This window comes from Mixophyes fleayi, chromosome 11 (assembly GCF_038048845.1).
Source record: "Mixophyes fleayi isolate aMixFle1 chromosome 11, aMixFle1.hap1, whole genome shotgun sequence".
Taxonomy (NCBI): Eukaryota; Metazoa; Chordata; class Amphibia; order Anura; family Limnodynastidae; genus Mixophyes; species Mixophyes fleayi.
Window position 1 is genome coordinate 19,574,925 of NC_134412.1, and position 20,773 is coordinate 19,595,697.

Consider the following 20,773-nt stretch of genomic DNA (forward strand, 5'->3'; position numbering starts at 1 on the left):
CTCCATTTTCAACAAAGCATTCATGTGTAAGCTTCCTTGCCCACTGTCCTGGTATTTCCAGGAGCATAGACAAACTGAGGGGGGGGGGGGGTTATAGTGCCTGGAAACCCCCCTCCAAGCCTGGGCCCACACCACACCACCAGTGGGCATGACCAGCACGCATGGGGGCGTGGCTATAATTTTAGACAGTGCTTGGCTGCTCTCCAACTCTTCCTATCCCCATAATATACATGGGCAATGCTGCGTGCACTACTATTAGGTGCTCACAGCTCTCCCTTTTCACAAAGGGGTCTATAATGATTGGGTTTTGGTAGCAATCATTATGTAAATTCCAGCGACACATAATGAAGTGTCACCGCTATTTAACTTGCCAATGGTTACCAACAGTCAGTAAATTTACTGACAATCAATAAAAAAGTAGTATAATTTTTACCCGTCCGTAAGAAAAAAAAAAGTAGTGTTATTTCAAATCAGCACACCTCCTGATACTCCAATAACATACATGGTTTTGATGTGATTTTGAGCAATCAGTAAATCTTTTATAAAATTGTCAGCAAATATATATATAATGGGGCAGCACGGTGTCGTAGTGGTTAGCACTTCTGCCTCATAGCGCTGGGGTCATGAGTTCAATTCCTGACCATGGCCTTATCTGTGAGGAGTTTGTATGTTCTCCCTGTGTTTGCGTGGGTTTCCTCCAGGTGCTCCGGTTTCCTCCCACACTCCAAAAACATACTGGTAGGTTAATTGGCTGCTAACAAAAAATTGACCCAAGTGTATGTGTGTGTGTGTGTGTGTGTTAGGGCATTTAGACTGTAAGCTTCAATGGGGCAGGGACTGATGTGAGTGAGTTCTTTGTAGCGCTGCGGAATTAGTGGCACTATATAAATAAATGGTGATGGTGATGATGATAATATAGTAAAAGGGATTAGCAAACCTGGTTCCTGTATAATACAAAGGGAGTTCTGGACCGTACAACTTTTTCCTCTACAATAATACTTCTGGCTTTATATAATAGACTCCCTGCTTATTTCTCCTGACTGGTATCCTTTTGTGTCTAGCTTAAGACTTTAATTAATTATTATTATTATTATTATATACTCAATTGCAGCTCAGCAGCGGTAAAGCTTGATCACAGAATGGGTTTACACAGAAGCTAGCATAACTGATCACTCTGGCTTCCAATAAAAGCTATTTTGATTAGAGAATTGATTGAACTGCAGCCGCTCAAGAAGATGAAATGAATAGAAAAAAAAAGCAGCAAGAAAACAAAGGAATACCTTGGGAACGGGTGACCACTGAAGCCAGCTAGACTCATTTATGTATTAGATTAGAAGTAAACAGATTATCTGCTAAACAAAGACACTCAGGATAAACTGAGAAGCGGAGCTTCCAGGATCTATGCTGCAGTTTGATCAGTGAACTGAAAAAATACAAGAACTGACCATATCAGAAGCATCATAATAGACATCTGGGGGCAATGTATTAAAAAGAGAGATGTTCACTGACCCCCGTGTTTTGGTTTTGATTTTGGATCTGGATTAACTTTGTGTTTTGGTTTTGGCAAAACTGCCCTCGCGTGTTTTGGTTTTGGATCCCTATTTTTTTTAATTACATAATTTGGCTCTTTTTTTTGTTCCTACATTATTATTAACTTCAATAACATTAATTTCCAGTCATTTCCAGTCAATTTCTGTCAAGTGACAAGAATACTGCTACCCCTCCTGTTTCTGTGTGAGCAATGGCACTGAGCAATGTCACTGGAGACTGGAGAGTGACAAGAACACTGCTACCCCTGTTTCTGTGTGAGCAATGGCACTGAGTAATGTCACTGGAGACTGGAGAGTGACAAGAACACTGCTACCCCTGTTTCTGTGTGAGCAATGGCACTGAGCAATGTCACTGGAGAGTGACAAGAACACTGCTACCCCTCCTGTTTCTGTGTGAGTAATGGCGCTGGATCTCCTGGGGAGGGAGGTACTTATGGAATCCAAAACCCGCGAGATCCGACAACGCAACAATGATGTTTTTACCTTGATTCAGATCCGTGGACGCATGAAAACACCGATCCGGCTCGCGAGCCTACTTGGATCCCCTAAGTTCGGGTGGGCTCAGTTTTCAGAAAACCGAGCCCGAGCATCTCTAATTAAAATTGCACTACCACAAAAACTATGTCCCTTCTTGTAGCCAGAGTTTGGGGACTTCTCCGTCCCTCGTTAATTCCTACCAAACACTGGAGGGAAGGGGGTCAGCGGGAAAGCCAATGGCAAGCCTCAATATTTCAAAGAAGTGCAACCAAAAGTAAATTATTTATGTAGACAAACACTTGTGCAGATTTCTAAATTATTTCCAGCTGTGTTGTCACTTACCTTCCTTGTCTACAATCCCTCTCTATACAACAATGTGCCTGCTGATCTACAGGGATGCTAGATAGAAAAGCTGTCGGTCACTTACAAAGACACCCCTTAAAATACATCAGTTTTGCCTTAAAATCCGCCCAGCGCCCATCAAGGTGCACGCCTGCTCTCCATTCCACCTTTCCTTCATTTTGTTGACAACAAACAGCATGTTTGGCTAATGTACAGTTCATCCTATTCATTTTACAAGTTAAGAATCATGAGATAAAAATGCATGACAAAAAGAAAAAACAGAAAGGCTAAATAAGGACAATGGAAATAATAAACATTAAAACTGTATAATAAAAAGAGAGCAAAGTAATGAAATATACATATAATATACATATGAATACCATATTCCCAAAATAATACTGTTTGACACTTACAGAGCTAGCTTCCAAGATGTCTCTCCAGATGGGACTCTCTTCCGTAGGATTTGAGAACTCCAGCAAGTTATCCAACACCACCTGCCCAATGAGGTCATGTCGGGTAAATCGGTCAAAGTCATAGATGCTGAAGTGTAATTTGCGGTTCTGAAGCTCGTTAAAGGGCACATTAAAATGGAATGTCTCATTAAAGATTGGGTTAAGAGTCTTGCGGTGTACTTTAGTTTGGAACTTTTTCTTGCGGTCAGGCAGAAGATACATCTTCACGTACGGATCTGAGAACCCGTTCGCATCCTTTGCTGGTAGGTCTAGAGCTTTCAGGATCTTTACCACCAGTTGCTCTGTGTTGTAGGCATAGCGCAGGATGAAGCTAATTCGCCCACAGCTAGTGGCTTCCTGCTTCTTCATCTCTGCATCAGCTGAGCGTTGCTTATACAGCTCCGGCTTAATTTGACCGATGCTAGTGGCCTGCTCTGGTTTTTCATCCACATGACCTGAAAAATCGGGACTGGACAACTGCTGTGTCATGGGTCGGGGCAGTGTGTTGTATCTGGAAGACAAAATAAAAGAAAATATTAATTTTAGTTTATTGTCATTTATGTATTTTTTTTTTATATCTTTTAGGCTTTACTGCTACTCTTCATTCCCTACTAAACAATACCAACAGGAAAGGCAAACTTCTGGTAATGCCTCTTGTTGTTCAGATGTACTGTTTTAAATGTAATGTATAGAAATAGGAGGACAGGGCATCCAAAGGCTGGTGTCCTTAAGTCCGTCAATAAGACCAGTTTCCCACTAGCATAAAAAAATATTCAGACTTTTACTACTTTTTTTTTTTAACTTGGTAAATTTTTATCAAAATTTGTACATAACAAAATGAGAAAAATAAAATAGAATTGTGCACATCAGAAGCGATAAGGTTCACAAGGGTTAAAGAAAAATAAAAAAAAAAACTAAAACCTTACAAAAAAAGTATAAAGTCTAACACTAAGTAGGGCAGGTGGGAAAGGGAAGAAGGGGGGAGGAGACATGTGATAAATGAAATAACGTATCAGAGATATATTCACAAGTACACTAGTCTAGTGGGACCCAGGGATATCAAGCCAGGGTCGTTTGGGTCTGTGGGGTTTGCCGTTCCATATAGTACTCGAACCAGGGGTGACTTTTGACAAAGGGGAAGGAGACAGAAGTTGAGTATTTAAAGCCAATGATCTCCATTACAAAGCTATTTTGGGTCTTAGGATCAATTTTAGAAAGAGACGAGAGTGTAGGGGACTCCCAATTTTGGGTTATTGCCACCCTAGTGGCAATGAGGATATGCAGTGACATAATGATTGTGATATTGGATTTGTGGAGGATAGAGGTGGCAGAGGGATTACTGCAGTTTTTTAAGGATAATAAAGCATGTAACTGAGTATGGGAATGGAACTTATTCAACTTACCTGCCGACAAACAGGGCAGGGCATGCCCCATGATGGTCCACTTGGATCCCCTCTTGCTCATTCCCTCACCTTCCCCCTATACTTCCTTTCTTCTCTACCTCTTACATTCCCCTGTATTATTCCTCTTCCCTCACCTATGCTACTTTTCTTACCTTGCATTGCTGGCCATGGTCCCGCAAGATGCGCTGATATATGTGGCTGTAAATAACTGTTACATTTTCTACACCACACAGTAGGTCACATGTTCTAGGTCACCCAGCAGGACTGCAAATAACTGTCACAGTTTCCAGACCACCCAGCAGGTCACATGCACCAGGTCAGCCAGCAGGGCTGCAAAAAAACTGTCACTGTTTCCAGAGCAACCAGCAGGTGCACAGTTGTATTGCCAACTGTCACATTTTCCAGAGGACAATGGTAATGTATTGATGCAAATGGCGACATAACTCCAAAACGACTGATTACAACGCCAATATTTTTCTGCAATCTACCAACCAAGACCTTTAATTTGGTATACATACCATGCAATACACAATTAACAGGCGGAGTCATTGGCATTCTCAATGCTAGTGGGTAGCCACTCTAGATTTTATGATATCACAACAGCACTCTTGTGCTTTGTCACCAGTTCGAATTATCCTGATGTATATACCTTTTTTTTTTTGTAACTGAATGAAAATAAAATAGAAATAGACAAATGTACAAGTAGACAAAATTTACTTTCATGTGAAAAAATACCTCAGTTTTTTTATTTGCAAAATCCATGAAAATCCACTTTTTTCTCATGGAATAAACTCATTATCCAGACCATTACAAGGAAACCACTATAAGCACAGACATTACTTTTTTTCAGGTAGAACAAAAAAGTCAATATAAAGCAATGATATTTTTAGCACGGGGCTTCTGGTGGCTGCACCTCCGCTGAATCCTAAGACAAGATGGCTGAAGCAGGCGGCTTGGCCGATAAGCACAAGTGACAGCTGCGATCTGAGGTAATCCTTCCTGACAGCATCTCCCCTCACACTGACAGATAAGTGGGAAAATCTCACTGAGAGAACTCACAGGCTCAATAAGACTAACAGATAAAAGCTCAGCATCGGTTTGCTGCCTCTGCAAGTTAAATGTTTTACCGGCCTGAGCCCACGAACCCTTACATCAGCTTACAAACAAACAAGACAAAAATGCTTAATTATTTAATGATCGTCAATTCCCGCCTTAGCGGCAATAATTATGGAATATTTTCGAGGTAATTTGCTGAGATTTACCGGCCTGTTTTCAGTCACACTAATTTTATGTACCGAAAATTTACCAGTGGTCAAAAAAAATTGATTAATTGCGTTTTTGTAATAGTTAACAAGGGCTTGATTTACTAAAGGGCAGATTTAATTGCATGTTTTATATGCACAGTGTGAAATGTTCTGTTTAGCAAAAAGCGGTTCCCTTCTAGAATCATAATGATTAATGAACAGTAATTTTTTTTTTAGCCAATGTAATACATGAAAAAAAAAAGGTTATGCAGGTGTGAGAATAAAATGACTACTAGTTTTTAGGAGAGTGGCCTAGGATTTCAGGTTTAAAGTGCATCATTGCCTTGATACAGTGGGGGGGGTAGTCATTTTGTTGGGCTGAACAAACATTTGTAAGGAAACAACATATGTCATTAGGAACCGCAAATATTACTGAAATTCCCTTAAATTAGGAATCTAAATTATAGGTAACAATATTGTGTCTGACTTCTTTGGGTGGGCATGATACAAAGCTGGATTATTCATTAGGCAAACTAGGCTTCTGTCTAGGGCCCATTGGGCAATTAGGGTTACTCCATTACACCAGGAAAAATTGACTTTTCCAGTCATGTTATTCCCCTATACAAAGTATACAACAGATGTGAAAAGGCCAGTTCATTGCATGCGTAACTTTGTCAGGTGTGCAGTGAATTTTTACCTCATGAATCTGCTCCATACTGATGCGGATAAGAAGATTCAGGGAAGTTGAATTCAAGCACAAATGTGATTGAATCACACATAAATATACCTATATACTGTTTACACTATACATTTATCTATATGTAGAACAAATTGTCTATTTGATTAAAATAGACAAATACTACAGCAGAAGGGATCAACCTTTGAGTTTGCAATTGTTTTCTGCACTTCTGCTCCAGTGTCCTCTTGGAGGTCAACCCCAAAGCAGGGAAGATCCATCACAGCACCCATTAAATTAAGTTGCCATCTCGCCAGGCACTTTCTGTATTTTTGTTAACTGGTGGCCCGCTGTAAACGATAAAAGCAGGGAGTCCCAGGGATTCCCCGTCACCGTCAGCCAATTGTTTTTTTTCAATCAAAGATGGAGAAATAGGAAAAAGAGGTTTGATTTCATACTTACCAACCTTTAATTTTATAGGTAAATTAAAAGTATGTAGAGGGGAGGGGTGCCGCAAATCGATTCATCAAGGCCCCCACCCCACCCATTTCACTATGAAGAGGGTAGGATGAAGGAGAATTGGCAGCTCTCTGGTTCGGGAATCTCCCGGACATTCCAGCAGAGTGAGCAAGTATGTTTTATTTCCGATTGGACTACAATATCATCAGGAACAATTGACCACTTGTTGCCAACACCAGGGGGTATATTTACTAAACTGCAGGTTTGAAAAAGTGGAGATGTTGCCTATAGCAACCAATCAGCTTCTAGCTGTCATTTATTTAATACAGTCTACAAAATGATAACTAGAATCTGATTTATTGCTATAGACAACATCTCTACTTTTTTCAAACCTGCAGTTTAGTAAATATACCCCCAGGGGTTCCAGTTTTCTTCAATACCCTGGCCCCCCAAACTAGGGGGGTCAGGAAGATCCTCATTATTTTTCGATGTAATGCTAGTTGTCTCTAAAAGCCCCACTGTTTTTGTGCCCCTTCCCCTTCCCCACCCATATAGGCAACAGCCCTGTGCTTTTTGGGGTTGACCAGCCTGGGGCTAGTTTACACTATGACAGGGGTACCCCACTCTCATGATTTTCCTGTTTTAGGGGAAATCAGCTGACTGCCATTAGGACTGGTTGAGGATTTGGGTGGAATATGCTGTCCCATATTTACTTATTTATTGAATCAGGCTCTTAGATTGTTCATCAAACATATGTTGCAGTAATTAAAGTCAAGATATTATTGTGTGGACAAACTTTACTTGTTCTCTGCACCTAGCACTTTGTTATGTCACATTTAGCCCTTCTACGGTAGAATCCTCCACAACTAATCGGTAGTCTGGTGCATTGAATAATGGTAGAGTTTACTAGATCCCCGAAGACCCAGGATTTCACATGTAATATTTGCTGTATGATTTAAACATGTAAAATATTTGGCATTGTGTTTACCCGCTAGTGAGCGGATTATTACTATTTGCTTTCTGATTATTTCTCCCAAGTTATGAATGTTTTGCAATGTCCTACGTCAATAAGTTTCTGAAATCTTAATATATATATGATAGAAGTATGTTTGACACCATCAACTTCCTGCCTCAGCTTGACACATATCACTTAAACTTTACATTTGCCTACACATGGGCTCACAGGAATTAGTCGAGCTGAAGTAATTTGCAATGCTGTTACAGTCAATCACTATGTTTAAAGTTTTTTTTAACCTGTTTATACAAGTACTCTGGAGTCTGATGACCAAGCCATCACTGTGAATAAGGAATCAGTGAACTGGAAATTAAATATTAATAGGTTTTTCCTACCTAGTGCTGTCTGTCTTACTTCCTTCATCCATGAACTGGCTAGTGCACTCTGCACCAATCTTCTTTAGATCGTCTAACGTGGTGTCTTCCTCTGTTGGTCATGAGTTCGTTAGTGGATTCACTTTAACAGAGGGAGGACCCACTCAAGACTATTCCAACAACCTACAGCCAACAAAAGAGAAATAACTTCCAATCCCAGGACCACGGCACGACCCCAACCCCAACTTGGGCCAGAGAAATCTATATAACAACGTTATACATTGGGAGGGTTGAGCAATCCATGAAAGCTTATTTTGGGTATTAGGGTATATGCAACAGATTAAGAATGGTGGTATTTTAAAGTTTTAATATTATAATGACTCGTCCAATGAACATAAAATGTGCTTTTAACATAGTTAAAATACACATTAAAAAAAAAATAAGTGAAAAAACCACCAACATCATTTCATCTAAGAGATTTTTGACAAGTACAAGAAAGTAGCAAATGTCACATGTTCATGTAGCCAGAGGAATCACTGTGGATTTCAGGGGAAAAAAAAATCCAGACATTGTTCTGCAAGGGGCTGCTGTCTAGTCTGTCCCTGACGGCGAACAAGATAAAATAAAAAAAAAGGAAACATATTAAAACAACTGTCACAAGTGTCTGTCTTGGGGTAAGGTCCTCGCTGCCAGTGAAGTGTTACAGACACAGCCAGACAGCTGACGCTGGGCGCTGTGCAGCGAGGTGCTCAGATGTGGGTGGCTTCCTGCCACTCACAATAATATTTATAGCGCGCTGTCATTGCACTAATTGAATGGAATTATATTCTAACCGCTTTAACCTGAGACATATCTCCCATGGCATTTAAATAATCCAACTTTTATGGAGCCTATTTGTTCCTGTCCCAGGATGGATGTATTTGTCCCACAATGACTATTAATGTTGCAGTTTATTATGTTTCCCGGCAGCAAGAGATGCTTGGATTTGTTTTTCATCAGAGAAATGTAATAAAACGAATGCGTCTCTTCTCTCGGCTCCATATCAGGAAGGGGTGAAGTTGGAGCAGCAAAACCCTATAACTGCTGTGGGGAAACTCAGAATTTGCTTTATTTAATTTCTAGTATATAACATATATGAAGTATATGACTCTCAGGGGCATTTCCACTGTTAGTCCTTTAAAAATTGCTTTCCCCTTTCACTGTACATAGTGGAGAACCTGCCCTGGTCATTGCTAGAACAAATTAAAGGCTAGGTCCAGTAAAAGACTTAACAGCTGATATCCTGACTTCCTTTACCCTCTTATTGTTATTTAACTATAACCTTAAATAACTGACATGAGACCAGAGTGTGGCAAATCTAGATAGTTTATTTAAATATGGTGGTAGAGAAGAGAGCAGTCAGTCCGACGTCTGCCAGGCAAAACCCAACTATCCCAGCAATTAACCATGGGACCTCATCAACTGGGGGACAATCAATCTTACAAAACACTGCCATAATGTGCGCCCCATCCACTAGGCGTCGACTGTACTGGCATGCTGGCACCAGCCGTGCCAGCATGCCAATAACTGAGCACAAACACGATATGCATCCAGCCCTGTATCCGTGCTACCAAGAACGGCCAACCAGGAAGGGTGGGCAACGTTCCAAACTGCAGAGACTGCTTAATTCTCCGCCCATCCAACTTATAAAACCTGTCTCCCCCTTCCCTATGACAACAGACGGGCGTAATCCATAGTCAACTATTAACCCCAGAGAATAATCCAGTTTGAAGATAAAGCCTCAGCTTTTAAATTGCCTTCAGCCTTATTTCAGCCCTCAGTTTTTATTCTTAACTTGTTCTTTAAAATTTGTATTCTCTACACTGTGTACCAGCATAGTGTGGGTGCATCTCCTGGAAGAAATTGAGCCTCCACAACGGAGGACCTGATATACAGCGCAGCGCAGGATGAAGCAGAGTGGTACTGTGTTCATCCCACGACCATCTCCCTCCTCCACCACCACAACGGGCAATATTAAACTGGAGCTTAAAGCCTTCATTCACAAGGGAAACCAGGGTATTTGTTTAAGAGACTGTCTGAAAGGTTTCTTGATCACTAAAGACAGGGACTGGTGTGTAGCGAGCCCGCCCAGTATTGTACAGCAGGGCAGTACTCTGTCTTCCCGCTGCTAGACCAGATGAGAAATTAGCATATTAGTTGAGATGATTAGCATACAAGTCACACCAGTTACAACATCCTCTCCCAGGGACAAATGACGACAAGAAGAATCTTTCTAGAATTCATTTAAAAACTCGCGGTCTCCCTGGTGACAAGGTCTGTCGAAGTTCTCCCCAACAACTTTTATGACAATATATATACTATTTATATCCATATCAACCATAATAGAGCGCAAGGGAGACAGGGATTTTTTTTTATACATTATTATAAATACACACAGAAAGAAAGCTAGGTCTTTTTAGCCCAGGGATCTGACTGCGCAGCCTGCATAGCCGCACCACATTTACATTGTCTAACACTAACCAGGAACTCTAAATCATATGGTTACAATTATTTTACACTCTCTGCTGTAGGCATTGCATTTTCCATCTTTCTGAATCAATTCCAAAGAATAGATAAGGTTCAATGATTAAATAATAACATATTGTGCATTAATGTCCACTAGACCGAGGACATAAAATTACAGTGTCTATTATCCTTTATTTCTGGTGCGACCCTTTAACCTCATGTCATCCTAAACTTCAGCCATCCACCCGAACAAACACAGGTCCTGTAGTTTCATCAATACTGTCATAGTGAATGAGGCTATTCTGCAGCCAGATAAAACCTCAAGTGGATTCCTATTTGTATGTGTTCATTTCACTGGCATGAAACTAATTGTGTATGATATTTGAGATTTGCATATTTAAACCCTTTTAGTACTCAAGGGGCACATTTCAATCCTAACATTTAGGCTATCAGTGCACTGGGGCTCAAAGCAAATTACATCTCTAGAGCCGCCGTTCTGGTGATGTCTAAATCATAGCTCTGTCGTGGATTGTAATAATTAAGAGCAACTGATGCATGATGCATTACTCAATCCTTAAGCATTTCCTGGACAAATAAATCCAGAAAGTTTAGAAGTCAGGAGAGTTTATTAAACAAAGAATATATATAGTTATTGTCGGTAAAAGGAGATAATCCATTGTGCATTGAACCCCCTGTGCTCTTTATGCACTAGGATGTCACTTCCAGGCTACCTCCCTACAGACTGCACAATAGAAGAGTTGTGTGACATAGAGGAAACATGCTTGTAAGTAATCTCTGTGAAGACAACTCACCTTCTAACCTAAGCAGTTAGACTGTACCATGCTGGCACTCAGGCCAACTTACTTTATACCTCACCAGGGCTGCCACCAGAAATTGTGGGGCCAAGGGCCCCCCTCATTCCTTCTCCTTCCCCACCCCCATCTCTAAGATATCCTTTACCCAACATTTGCCTCCACTCTCTTTTCTCCAGTCAACCCCTCCCACCACTCCCCTTGGTCCTATCTAACCCCTGGAGTAGTTTACTTACCTCTCTGATTCTTCTTGCTGACTTATTTTGGCTCCTCTCCATTGACAGCTTTGTGACGCCCAGGAGCAGGGTGCCTCTCTCTCTGAAAGATGTGCACCTGGGGGGCTGAGACTGGAGCAATTGGTGGTAGCCGTGGGGCCACCACATCTTGGGAGTGGAGGTGGACATGCTGCCTACAAGAGGGAACCCTGCCATATTCTTTAATACAGCGCAGAGGCCTCTCCCCACCCCTCACATCTCAGGAGCAACTCCTTTCTAGAAATGGAGCTTGCTACATCCATTTATTCGCCACCCTCCCATAATAAATCTGTTTGGTCGCAGGGCTGGTGGGGCCCCATAGTGCTGTTGGGTCCCATACTCTGTACTACTTCTACCGCCCCTAATGGTAGCCCTCATAGCTCTCCCGGTGTGCAGTCAGCCTGGCAGAGAGCATTCAGTATGAAGAGCAAGCTGGATTAAATGCTATCTCCCTGGTGAACAGAGCCATGGCCACTTTCTACTACTCCAGTTAGACTTTTAAAAATGACAATCAACCACTTTCTCCTAGAACAAACTTTAGCCAACCAGATGAGATCATAAGAATGCTCACAGGAGCACAATTCCAGGGGAGAGTGTTGGTCTTGCAGGAAGCAGTAACCAGTCTACTATGTGAGTGAGTAAGTGAGGGCAAGGCTGTCTATGACAGGAGCAGTATCATTATGTGATGAGGGGAATAGAGGCAATAGGAAAGCCACAGGCTGGAAGTTTGATAGTGGGATGAGTGGGGTTCCCCAGCAGCTCAGTAATGTGAGGTTTCTGTTAAACTAATGCAAGCCTGGCAAGTCTACCAAATGTTTTAGGAGTCTCCTGCATGTGACCTTCTGTCTACTACATGTAAGTCCCTGCACTCTGATTGTTAAATATCCAGAACTATCCACCAAGTGCGAGGAATCATTTACCGGATATGAGAGCTGGGATTAAAGGGTCTAAGTTGTATTGCTACCATAGACCCTTGGCTTTATTATTATTAAAAGTGACTTATATGTTGGCTGTTTTCATATTCTTAATGTAATAAGGTGAGAAGATACGTGGTTCCCAAACCACTCAGACACGTTATTAGAGAAAAAAACAGAAGGATGATATATTCTGCAGAACAGGATTAAATACAGAACGGCCCTGTAACGATAGCAGGTCCAACAAGTGAGGAAAATCAGTCCCAATAAATCCAGAGAGATATGTACAGTACGGCCCCCATAACAAGTGAGGAACTTAGTACATATAAATCCAGTGGGATATGTTCCATAGTGAATCTCTGACAGAGCATCACCTCTTGGCCAAAGTCAGTCACACACATGTCCAGCTCTCAGGGTAGCCTCTTTTATCACCTCCTAATACCAACTTGGGATCTGCCTGCCCATGGGAGTTGCAAAAGGTCTTGATTGGTGGTCTTCTCACACCATCCAGCCCCCTCCCCTACCTCCACAGGTGTCCTCCCTCAGGTGACCCCTGCTGCTCAACTCCTGAGGGTTCCTTGTGGAGGTGGAATGTAAGCTCTGAAGTGCTTTTCCATGGAAACGTTACCTTTCTATACAATAAGCTTTATATTGAGACAGTGTTCTGATTACAAACCAAATCTAAGCCATACCTTATAACAATGGACATTTGAGATAAATGGTAATTACCTTGGCTAACACTAGCAAAATGACTTCTGCTGTCCTGTTATTTTCACACAATATGGCAATATTCGTTCTATTTCTAATGCATACAATATTGCAGGTAATAGCAAGGGCAAAATGTACATAATAACTTGAACTAATAATAAACATAATACACCGATGCTCTGGTGTATATACTTAGACTGGGCCAAGGATTAAAGAGTACATTAAACTGTGAGAAACGGGTGATGAATACAAAGTTCTCAGTCCAGTAGCACTCGGTTTCCTCACATAAGGGCAGACCTGTTAACTGACTGTTCTATTACCCCTTTCCTTGCTAACAGTTTGACATGGTTTCCTGCCCTGTGACTGGGGTATGTTTAGCGATTTTGCATCTTGAAGTGGTAACTGAAAAGTTATCCTTTCCCTCACATGTACAAACTGCTACAGACATTTCGGGCCTGATTGACATAAGTCCCGTTCCGAGCTGTATACTGAATGAAAACGCTCTGCACATGCTCACAAACGGACCTTACGCCAGTGAAGGCAATTGCATGCCATTTAAGTCTGAACGCAAATGTCACGTCTGATTGCCTACTGCTTGTAGGGCGGAACGGGGCAGGGAAGGGGGCGGACATAGGCGCTGTACAGTAAGTGGGTGCAAAGGACGAGTGCATTCACGTTCGATTCAAGCTCTGGGCAGCTCTGAGGTAGGTGTTTTTAATGGTATCGCTTGCACCAGCTACAGGGCAGGTGTAAGTGCCGGTTGATAGCGATGACTGACACATATGCATGCCAGAATGCCAGAACATGTGTATGCCAGTAAAAGAAACTAGAAAAGTGCATTTTATGTACAGTACACCTTAAGAACATCCTGATTTATGTATCTCATGTTAAAAAATGAAAATGTATTTTTTAATGCATTTTTATTAATGATTATAGTATTATGAGTTGTTAATTTAGTTAATACATTTTTTTTGGCATGCGTTCTTTTGAAAATTTATATTGCTCATATGCATGTGCTTATCTTGCAACTGTTCTGTTTGCATATGGCAAGTTAAGTATAGCTAGAGCATAGTTATAGTAGAGATGCTCAGGCTCGGTTCCTCGAGAACCAAACACAACCAAAATAAGGGGGTCCCTTTTGCGTGCCCTCGGAATCGAAAATGAGGCAAAACATCATTGTGACATGGTCGGATCTCGGATCTCGCGATTTTAGGATTCCTTTTTAAGATCCAACATAACGGTGGGTGGGAAATCCCAAGTACAATTCCATCTTGTACCTTTTATCTTTTCTGCCACTGCTGTGTGCCAATGTGTCCTAGATGTGCTAGGAACTGCTGTGTGTTTGTGTCATTGCTCTGTCACTTACCATCCAGCCAGGTCGCTGCAGTACTTGTCCGAAAGTATATGAAAATAATATTGTGATCTGTGAGGTGGTCAAAATCGATTGCAAATGACTTGAAACTGGTGTTATTGAGGTTAATAATAATGTAGTAACAAAAAAAGAGCAAAAATATGTGATTTTACTATATTTTAGGATTTTTTTCTAACACATCCAAAACCAAAACCAAAACACACGAGGGCAGTTTTGCCAAAACCAAAACACGAAGCTAATCCAGATCCAAAACCAAAACCAGTTCACGGAGGTCAGTGAGCATCTCTAACTTATACTCATATTCAAGTAGAACGTTTCTTGAGATCCGCTAGTACTTGAATCCGGTTGATGTACGTGCAAGTTACGTCTGATTTACTTAAATACAGGTTGCGTTCTCATCGCATTCCACTATGAATCAGGCCCAAGTTGAATTGTGCCCTGTAAACAACAAATATTGTAATTTCTGAGCATTCTTAGCTCTACCGTACGTAAATGCCACTCATTTTGTATCAAGAAAAATAAAAAATGTTTAAGGGAATTCCTTCACGATGATCCTCACCGAAATGTGGTACCTGAGTTAGCAGCCCCCAGCTGCCTAATTACAAGCACACCCATAAGTAAAGAAAACTCAATGCTAATGGAAAACAACCTTCCTATTTAAATTATTATTATTACCATTTATTTATATAGCACCACTAATTCCGCAGCGCTGTACAGAGAACTCACTCACATCAGTCCCTGCCCCATTAGGGCTTACAGTCTAAATTCCCTAACACACACGGGTCAGTTTGTTAGCAGCCAATTAACCTACCAGTATGTTTTTGGAGTGTGGGAGGAAACCCACGCAAACACAGGGAGAACATACAAACTCCACACAGATAAGGCCATGCTGTAAGGCAGAAGTGCTAACCCCTAAGGCACCGTGCTGCCCACACAATAAAGTGAAACTATTGAAGACTAACTTTTTATTAAGTTTGTACGATAGAAGTAATAATCCATTATAACTGCAAAAATAATTATTACATTTAATTAACAGTGAATGATGGTTCATTTTTTTCCTTTCTAAATAAAAGACGTTATACATCGCTGAGTAAAATGTACCTAAGCTGAATGAAATTATAGCATGGGAAGAGAGTGGTTTATTTAACAGGGCCTAACGAGCAATGGCTGAATAGTTAACGTCTATCAGCAAGCTAGACACTTGTAATAACAATACTCTCTGCCTCCGGATAAGTACACTTATGTGTATAATTATATAATATATATACTTCCTTTGAACAAGTTAATATGTTATGAAAACACACTATGCAACGAAAGTTAACATTATATTCGGAAGACGGATAACGCTAATGAAAATTAATAAGATGCAGTCAGAGGACAGATAATTACGCAGCACGGAATTACATCTAACGTTTAATACAAGAGGAGTCAATGAAACTCTTCAAATTAAGAGAGACTTTCAGACGTCTCCCAGAGGTATAGTAATGAAAGTGTTGTATATTTAATTTTATATGTGTGCGGTAAACTTTAAACGGTGCCAAAGTGAAGGAGCAGCCAAGGGTCTAAGCAGCTGAATGAGAAAGCAAGTGCTGCAGTATGCAGAGCAAGGATAGACTGCTCTACTGGGAGCTGAATCATAAATATTACTACGTGTAATAGGAAGAGATATGCCGTGGTTGACAAATAAATTAAACCATTTGGATAAATGAGAGGAAGTATGTTTATTACAGTAGCCAATGACTACTCATAAACATACTGTACAGGGTCAGGTTAAGTTTTGTGAGGGCCCCAGGGCAACTAACTTGTGTGGGCCCCTGCCATAAAAATTGCCTTCGGTCAAATCAAATCATGTCCGAATGGGTGCTGGCCGGAGGGTGACCTATGATCTGATTGCAACAGCGCTGACGCGTTCAGTGACCTACCCGCTTAGGGATAGATTTAGTAAACTTTCTGAAAGGGAATAGTGAAGATGTTGCCCACAACCAATCAGATTCTAGCTATCATTTATTTAGTACATTCTAGATATCATAGCTTGATTCTGATTGGTTGCTATGAGCAACACCTCCACTTGTCTATTTTAGAAGGTTTGATAATCTACCAGGAATACAGTATATGTTTACACTCCCTGAGTGCTACATATCTACAGTAGAAGGGCTCCATAAATGTTATCCTTTATAGGGGATTTAGGGCAGAGTTGCAGAGCCAGAGTGAGAGCAGCGATATCACGAATATCTTAATACATTGAATGCTGCATTGCCGCACCAGAGGGGGGAAGCGGGCGGCAATGGGAAAAGTTTGTGTGGGGTGGCTCCTGATGTATGAGGGCCCTGATGCGACAGCCTCAGTTGCCCCACTCATAACCCAGCTCTGATACTGTGTGTGGAGCAAACTATGTGTTATAATATGTGCAATTTTACTAGGTGCCAGCTTGTAATAATATAACTATGCCAGTCCAGATTTTATTGCTAACTCTTTCCGTATTTCATTTTAGTAAACTGTTCATCCACAGCCACATACATGAGCGACCGATGATCTGTACATGCCAGCGAATTGTTACTCTAAATTGACTATAGTGCAAAGATCAGTGAATGATGCTAAGGGTCGGGTAAGTGACAATAAAGGTAGGCGAGACCTATTGAATGATCACATGCGTATTTAGTTCTGTTAGTGCGATTATCATTATAACGTCTCAGCAGCCCCGCGTTTGGGCAGATCATTTCTAATTTTCCCAGTGCAGGGGTAAAACAGGCAGAAGAGGAAGCTGCTTTGGGTGATGTTAAAACAAGGTTAAGGGAAGCAGATACAGGAAAGAACACAAGAGAACTTTAGAGTTCTCTTGTTGTTACAGTCACTAGCAGAGCAGATTCTGAATCGGGAAACACAGTATAAATACTCAGCATATTTGGGATTAGGCTATATCTCAATGTGTGAAGACATAGGGGGAGGGGCGCAGTATGCCATCTTTGAGTTGAGTGCTAAAAACATGTCCACTAAATGCATTACCTCTGCAAAAAACAATATGGCAGACCATCTGCAGGGTATGGTCTATCTATTTGGGCAGCAAGCGTGTAGGATGTGAAGGCAGTTTAGGTGGATCAACGGCTTGTCCTGCTTTTTAAATCAAGAATGTTGAGAGGTGGGCACCATCATAGCCAGCTTAAGACCATCATTTTTTGAGTATAAAACCTCAGGCACAGACGGGGATCGAACCCATGTTTACGAGACCGACGCCTTACCTCTTGGCCATAATAAGACATCTGATGTATGGACTTCAGAAGAAATGCATTTGATGCTACAATCTTACTAGGCCAGTTTGACAAGAGGGTAATATCACTACTCAGTGCTGTTGGGGAGACCCTGCTCCTTCCACTATCTAACTTTCATTCTGTGAGTTTCCATTGGCCTCCATTCCCCTCTTCAGCTAATGAGACTTCCCTTGCCACGTGCTGCCCTGTCTTCACTAACATAAACACATATGGACAGGTCACTGCCTCCCAAAAGATCAGTGCCGTCATCTCTACAGCTGCGATTGGCTACAGATTGTTCTACCGCTCTTTAAAATTGGGAACACACAGATTAGAAGGATGTGAGAATTGATAACAGAATGATTCTCATACCCAGAGGACCTAGGTGACTTTTAAGAGGGATTATTTTGCAGAAGATTTAGGAACTTCATGCTGGTGTTTCAGAGATGGTTTTATCCACCAGTTGTAAGTTTAAATATTACTAGTAATAATAGCTATTGGATGTAAAATATTCAGAAAGGATTCCCACCATCTAGATTCATTTATTGAGTTGTACATGTTCTTCACCTACTTTTACTCAATACATTGTTTAATCCTCTGGCATCTTCCTTGCATATGTGTCATGTCATTTTATAGTCAGGTGTTAATTTTTGTTGCCTTAGTTATGTCATAGATCTGCAGTGCACTATGCATTGGAGAGAAATGCCTAATTTTCCCTGTACAACATGTTCTTCCCTGATTTCCCCATCAATCTAAGGCTGATTTATATAAGAGATGTTAAAACAAACAAACAAAAAGGGATCTGATTAGTTAATTAATTTAGCTCAATTGACTGCAATAGGAAAATGGCATGTTCAGGAGCATTTTATATTGGGACTAATGCATCCAAGGAGCAAATTTGAATTGTATCCAGCAAATACTTTAACGCATAGAAGAAAGGCAGAAAAATAAAACCATGCATCAAGTGAAGGTTGTAGAATGACGTCTACAAGCCAACAAATACGTCTGAAGGTGGAGAACAACATTTATGTGTCTGGCTGCAATTTTTTATTTAGAAATGCAGATCGGCAAAATTGAATGTTTCTTTTTGCACGTATTGAAAATAGGGAAGATGATTATGCATAAAAATGATTGTGTTAGACATAGAAATATGAAAGAGGGCTGTAAAAATTTCAATTTCAATTACATACCATTATATTATATTGAACATGGATGCTACACAACTGCTATATGTCTTAAGAAGCACAAAGATCAAACAGCTGTAACTTTTTAGTAGCGGCTCGAATCTTACCTTGTGGTTGGAGCAATATTTGCCACTTGTTGATGCGACTGTGCATAAGGTATCTGAGATTCCTTGGCCACACCCTGGCTGTCTACTGGTATATCAGGAGACGTCTGACTAACTTTAATGTTGACTTCAGGGTAAGAGTCCATATCTAAATAAGAACGTTCAGGCATCTCGGTTCCGAGCTCCACGCGATCCACCAACAGGTCCCCATAGTGGGAATGGTGGAGAAGTCCATGGTGTCCATGATCTTTTCGCTGAGTTTGGGAAGAACCTTTGTCCCTCCATGGAATCCAACACAGCTTCCAGGAGACAAAGAGTAAAACTCCCAGGAGAACAATTCCGCAGAAGGTGACGATGACGGACAGCAGGCTTACACAGATATCTGGAAGGGAAATATAAAAATATAGATAATAGCAGGAAATGTATTATATTCAAGAGTTTTGGAAGAGCAGATTTGGTGGTTAAGGCAAATTAGTGACCTGTGTTACAACAGTTTATATTAGCATATTTGTAAAAGAAGGAATAGAGAAGATAATAATGGATATGAAGCCTACATCAATGCTCTTATGTAGGATAATTATAGCTGTACCTATATGTTCTTCTGAAGCCTTAAACACCCACGTCCAAAGGTGCTATATACATTGGGGTTAATTTCAGAAGTAAAAATCTTTCTAGACAAAACACATCTAACTATCATCATCATCAGCTATTTTATCGTAACACCCCCTTTCCTCGGCTAGGGTGTGTGTACTAATCTTTGTGTGTCTTGTCTGCAAATCATCACCATCATAACCATTTATTTATATAGCGCCACTGATTCCGCACCGTGCTGCTTGTGTTCAGTTTTGTGCAGTGCTTCCACCTTGGTCTAAGTACTGTAGGCTCTTGGTGGGGTAGTCTTCTGGAGTTATAAACACCAGAGAGAGACCAAGGAACCCTCTGCCCCCCTACACTAGACCACAGGCACATATAAAAGAAAATATTCCCACACCAAATTGGTCTTTCAAATTTTAAATAAAATAATACTACTATAGTGTGAACAATATAATAGCATAACATAAAAAAAACACACTACAGCATTTTGTGCATAGTACCTAAAACAGATCTCTCTAGTATATTATAAACTTAAGGAACCTATATTACCACTTACATAATACTTCTTATACTAAATCTATAAATGATATCTATCTAAATGACTTGAAACCTCTAAAAAAATTTAAAATAGCAATACAGTCCTCATTAAGCAAATGCATATACATATATATATATATATATATATATATATATATATATATATATATATATATATAGATATGCAGCTTTATTGGAATATAGGCTTCTTCTTTCAGTTCCAATATAAACCAATTGGCAGCTTGGAGTGCAAGACAATGTCCTCTCTGTAAATATTCCTTGTATAACAGAACACTTCTGTTGCTTTCTCTTGTTTTGATGGGAGTCCAGTCACTCTAACTAACTATCCCTATCTAGCTAACGAATATGGCTCAGTCCCAGGGGAGGATCTAGACATTTGCCCTACCCGGGGCGATCTTATGGGGGTGGCGATTTAGGCCCCACCCCCTTTCTGCTTTCCAAGGCTGCCGGCGGCTGCACAGTATGTGCAGGTCCGTTAGGCAGTGACAATGTACTGCCCGGCTGCGCTGATTGTGTTTAAAACACAATCAGAGCAGCCGGGCAGCACATTGTCACTGCCGAACGGACCTGCACAGTGTGCAGCTGTCGGCA

General features: G+C 40.8%; 1 protein-coding gene across 1 annotated transcript in view; it reads right to left on the reverse strand.

The window, feature by feature from the left end:
- Nucleotides 1-20,773, reverse strand: part of SYT3 (synaptotagmin 3) — a 148,888-nt gene that overhangs the window by 36,455 nt on the left and 91,660 nt on the right. Inside the window, exons 5-6 of the mRNA XM_075191713.1 lie at nucleotides 19,034-19,412; nucleotides 2,783-3,332 (exon numbers count right to left, since the gene is read on the reverse strand). Coding sequence (XP_075047814.1) covers nucleotides 2,783-3,332; nucleotides 19,034-19,412 — 929 coding nt within the window. The remainder of the gene's footprint in view (nucleotides 1-2,782; nucleotides 3,333-19,033; nucleotides 19,413-20,773) is intronic.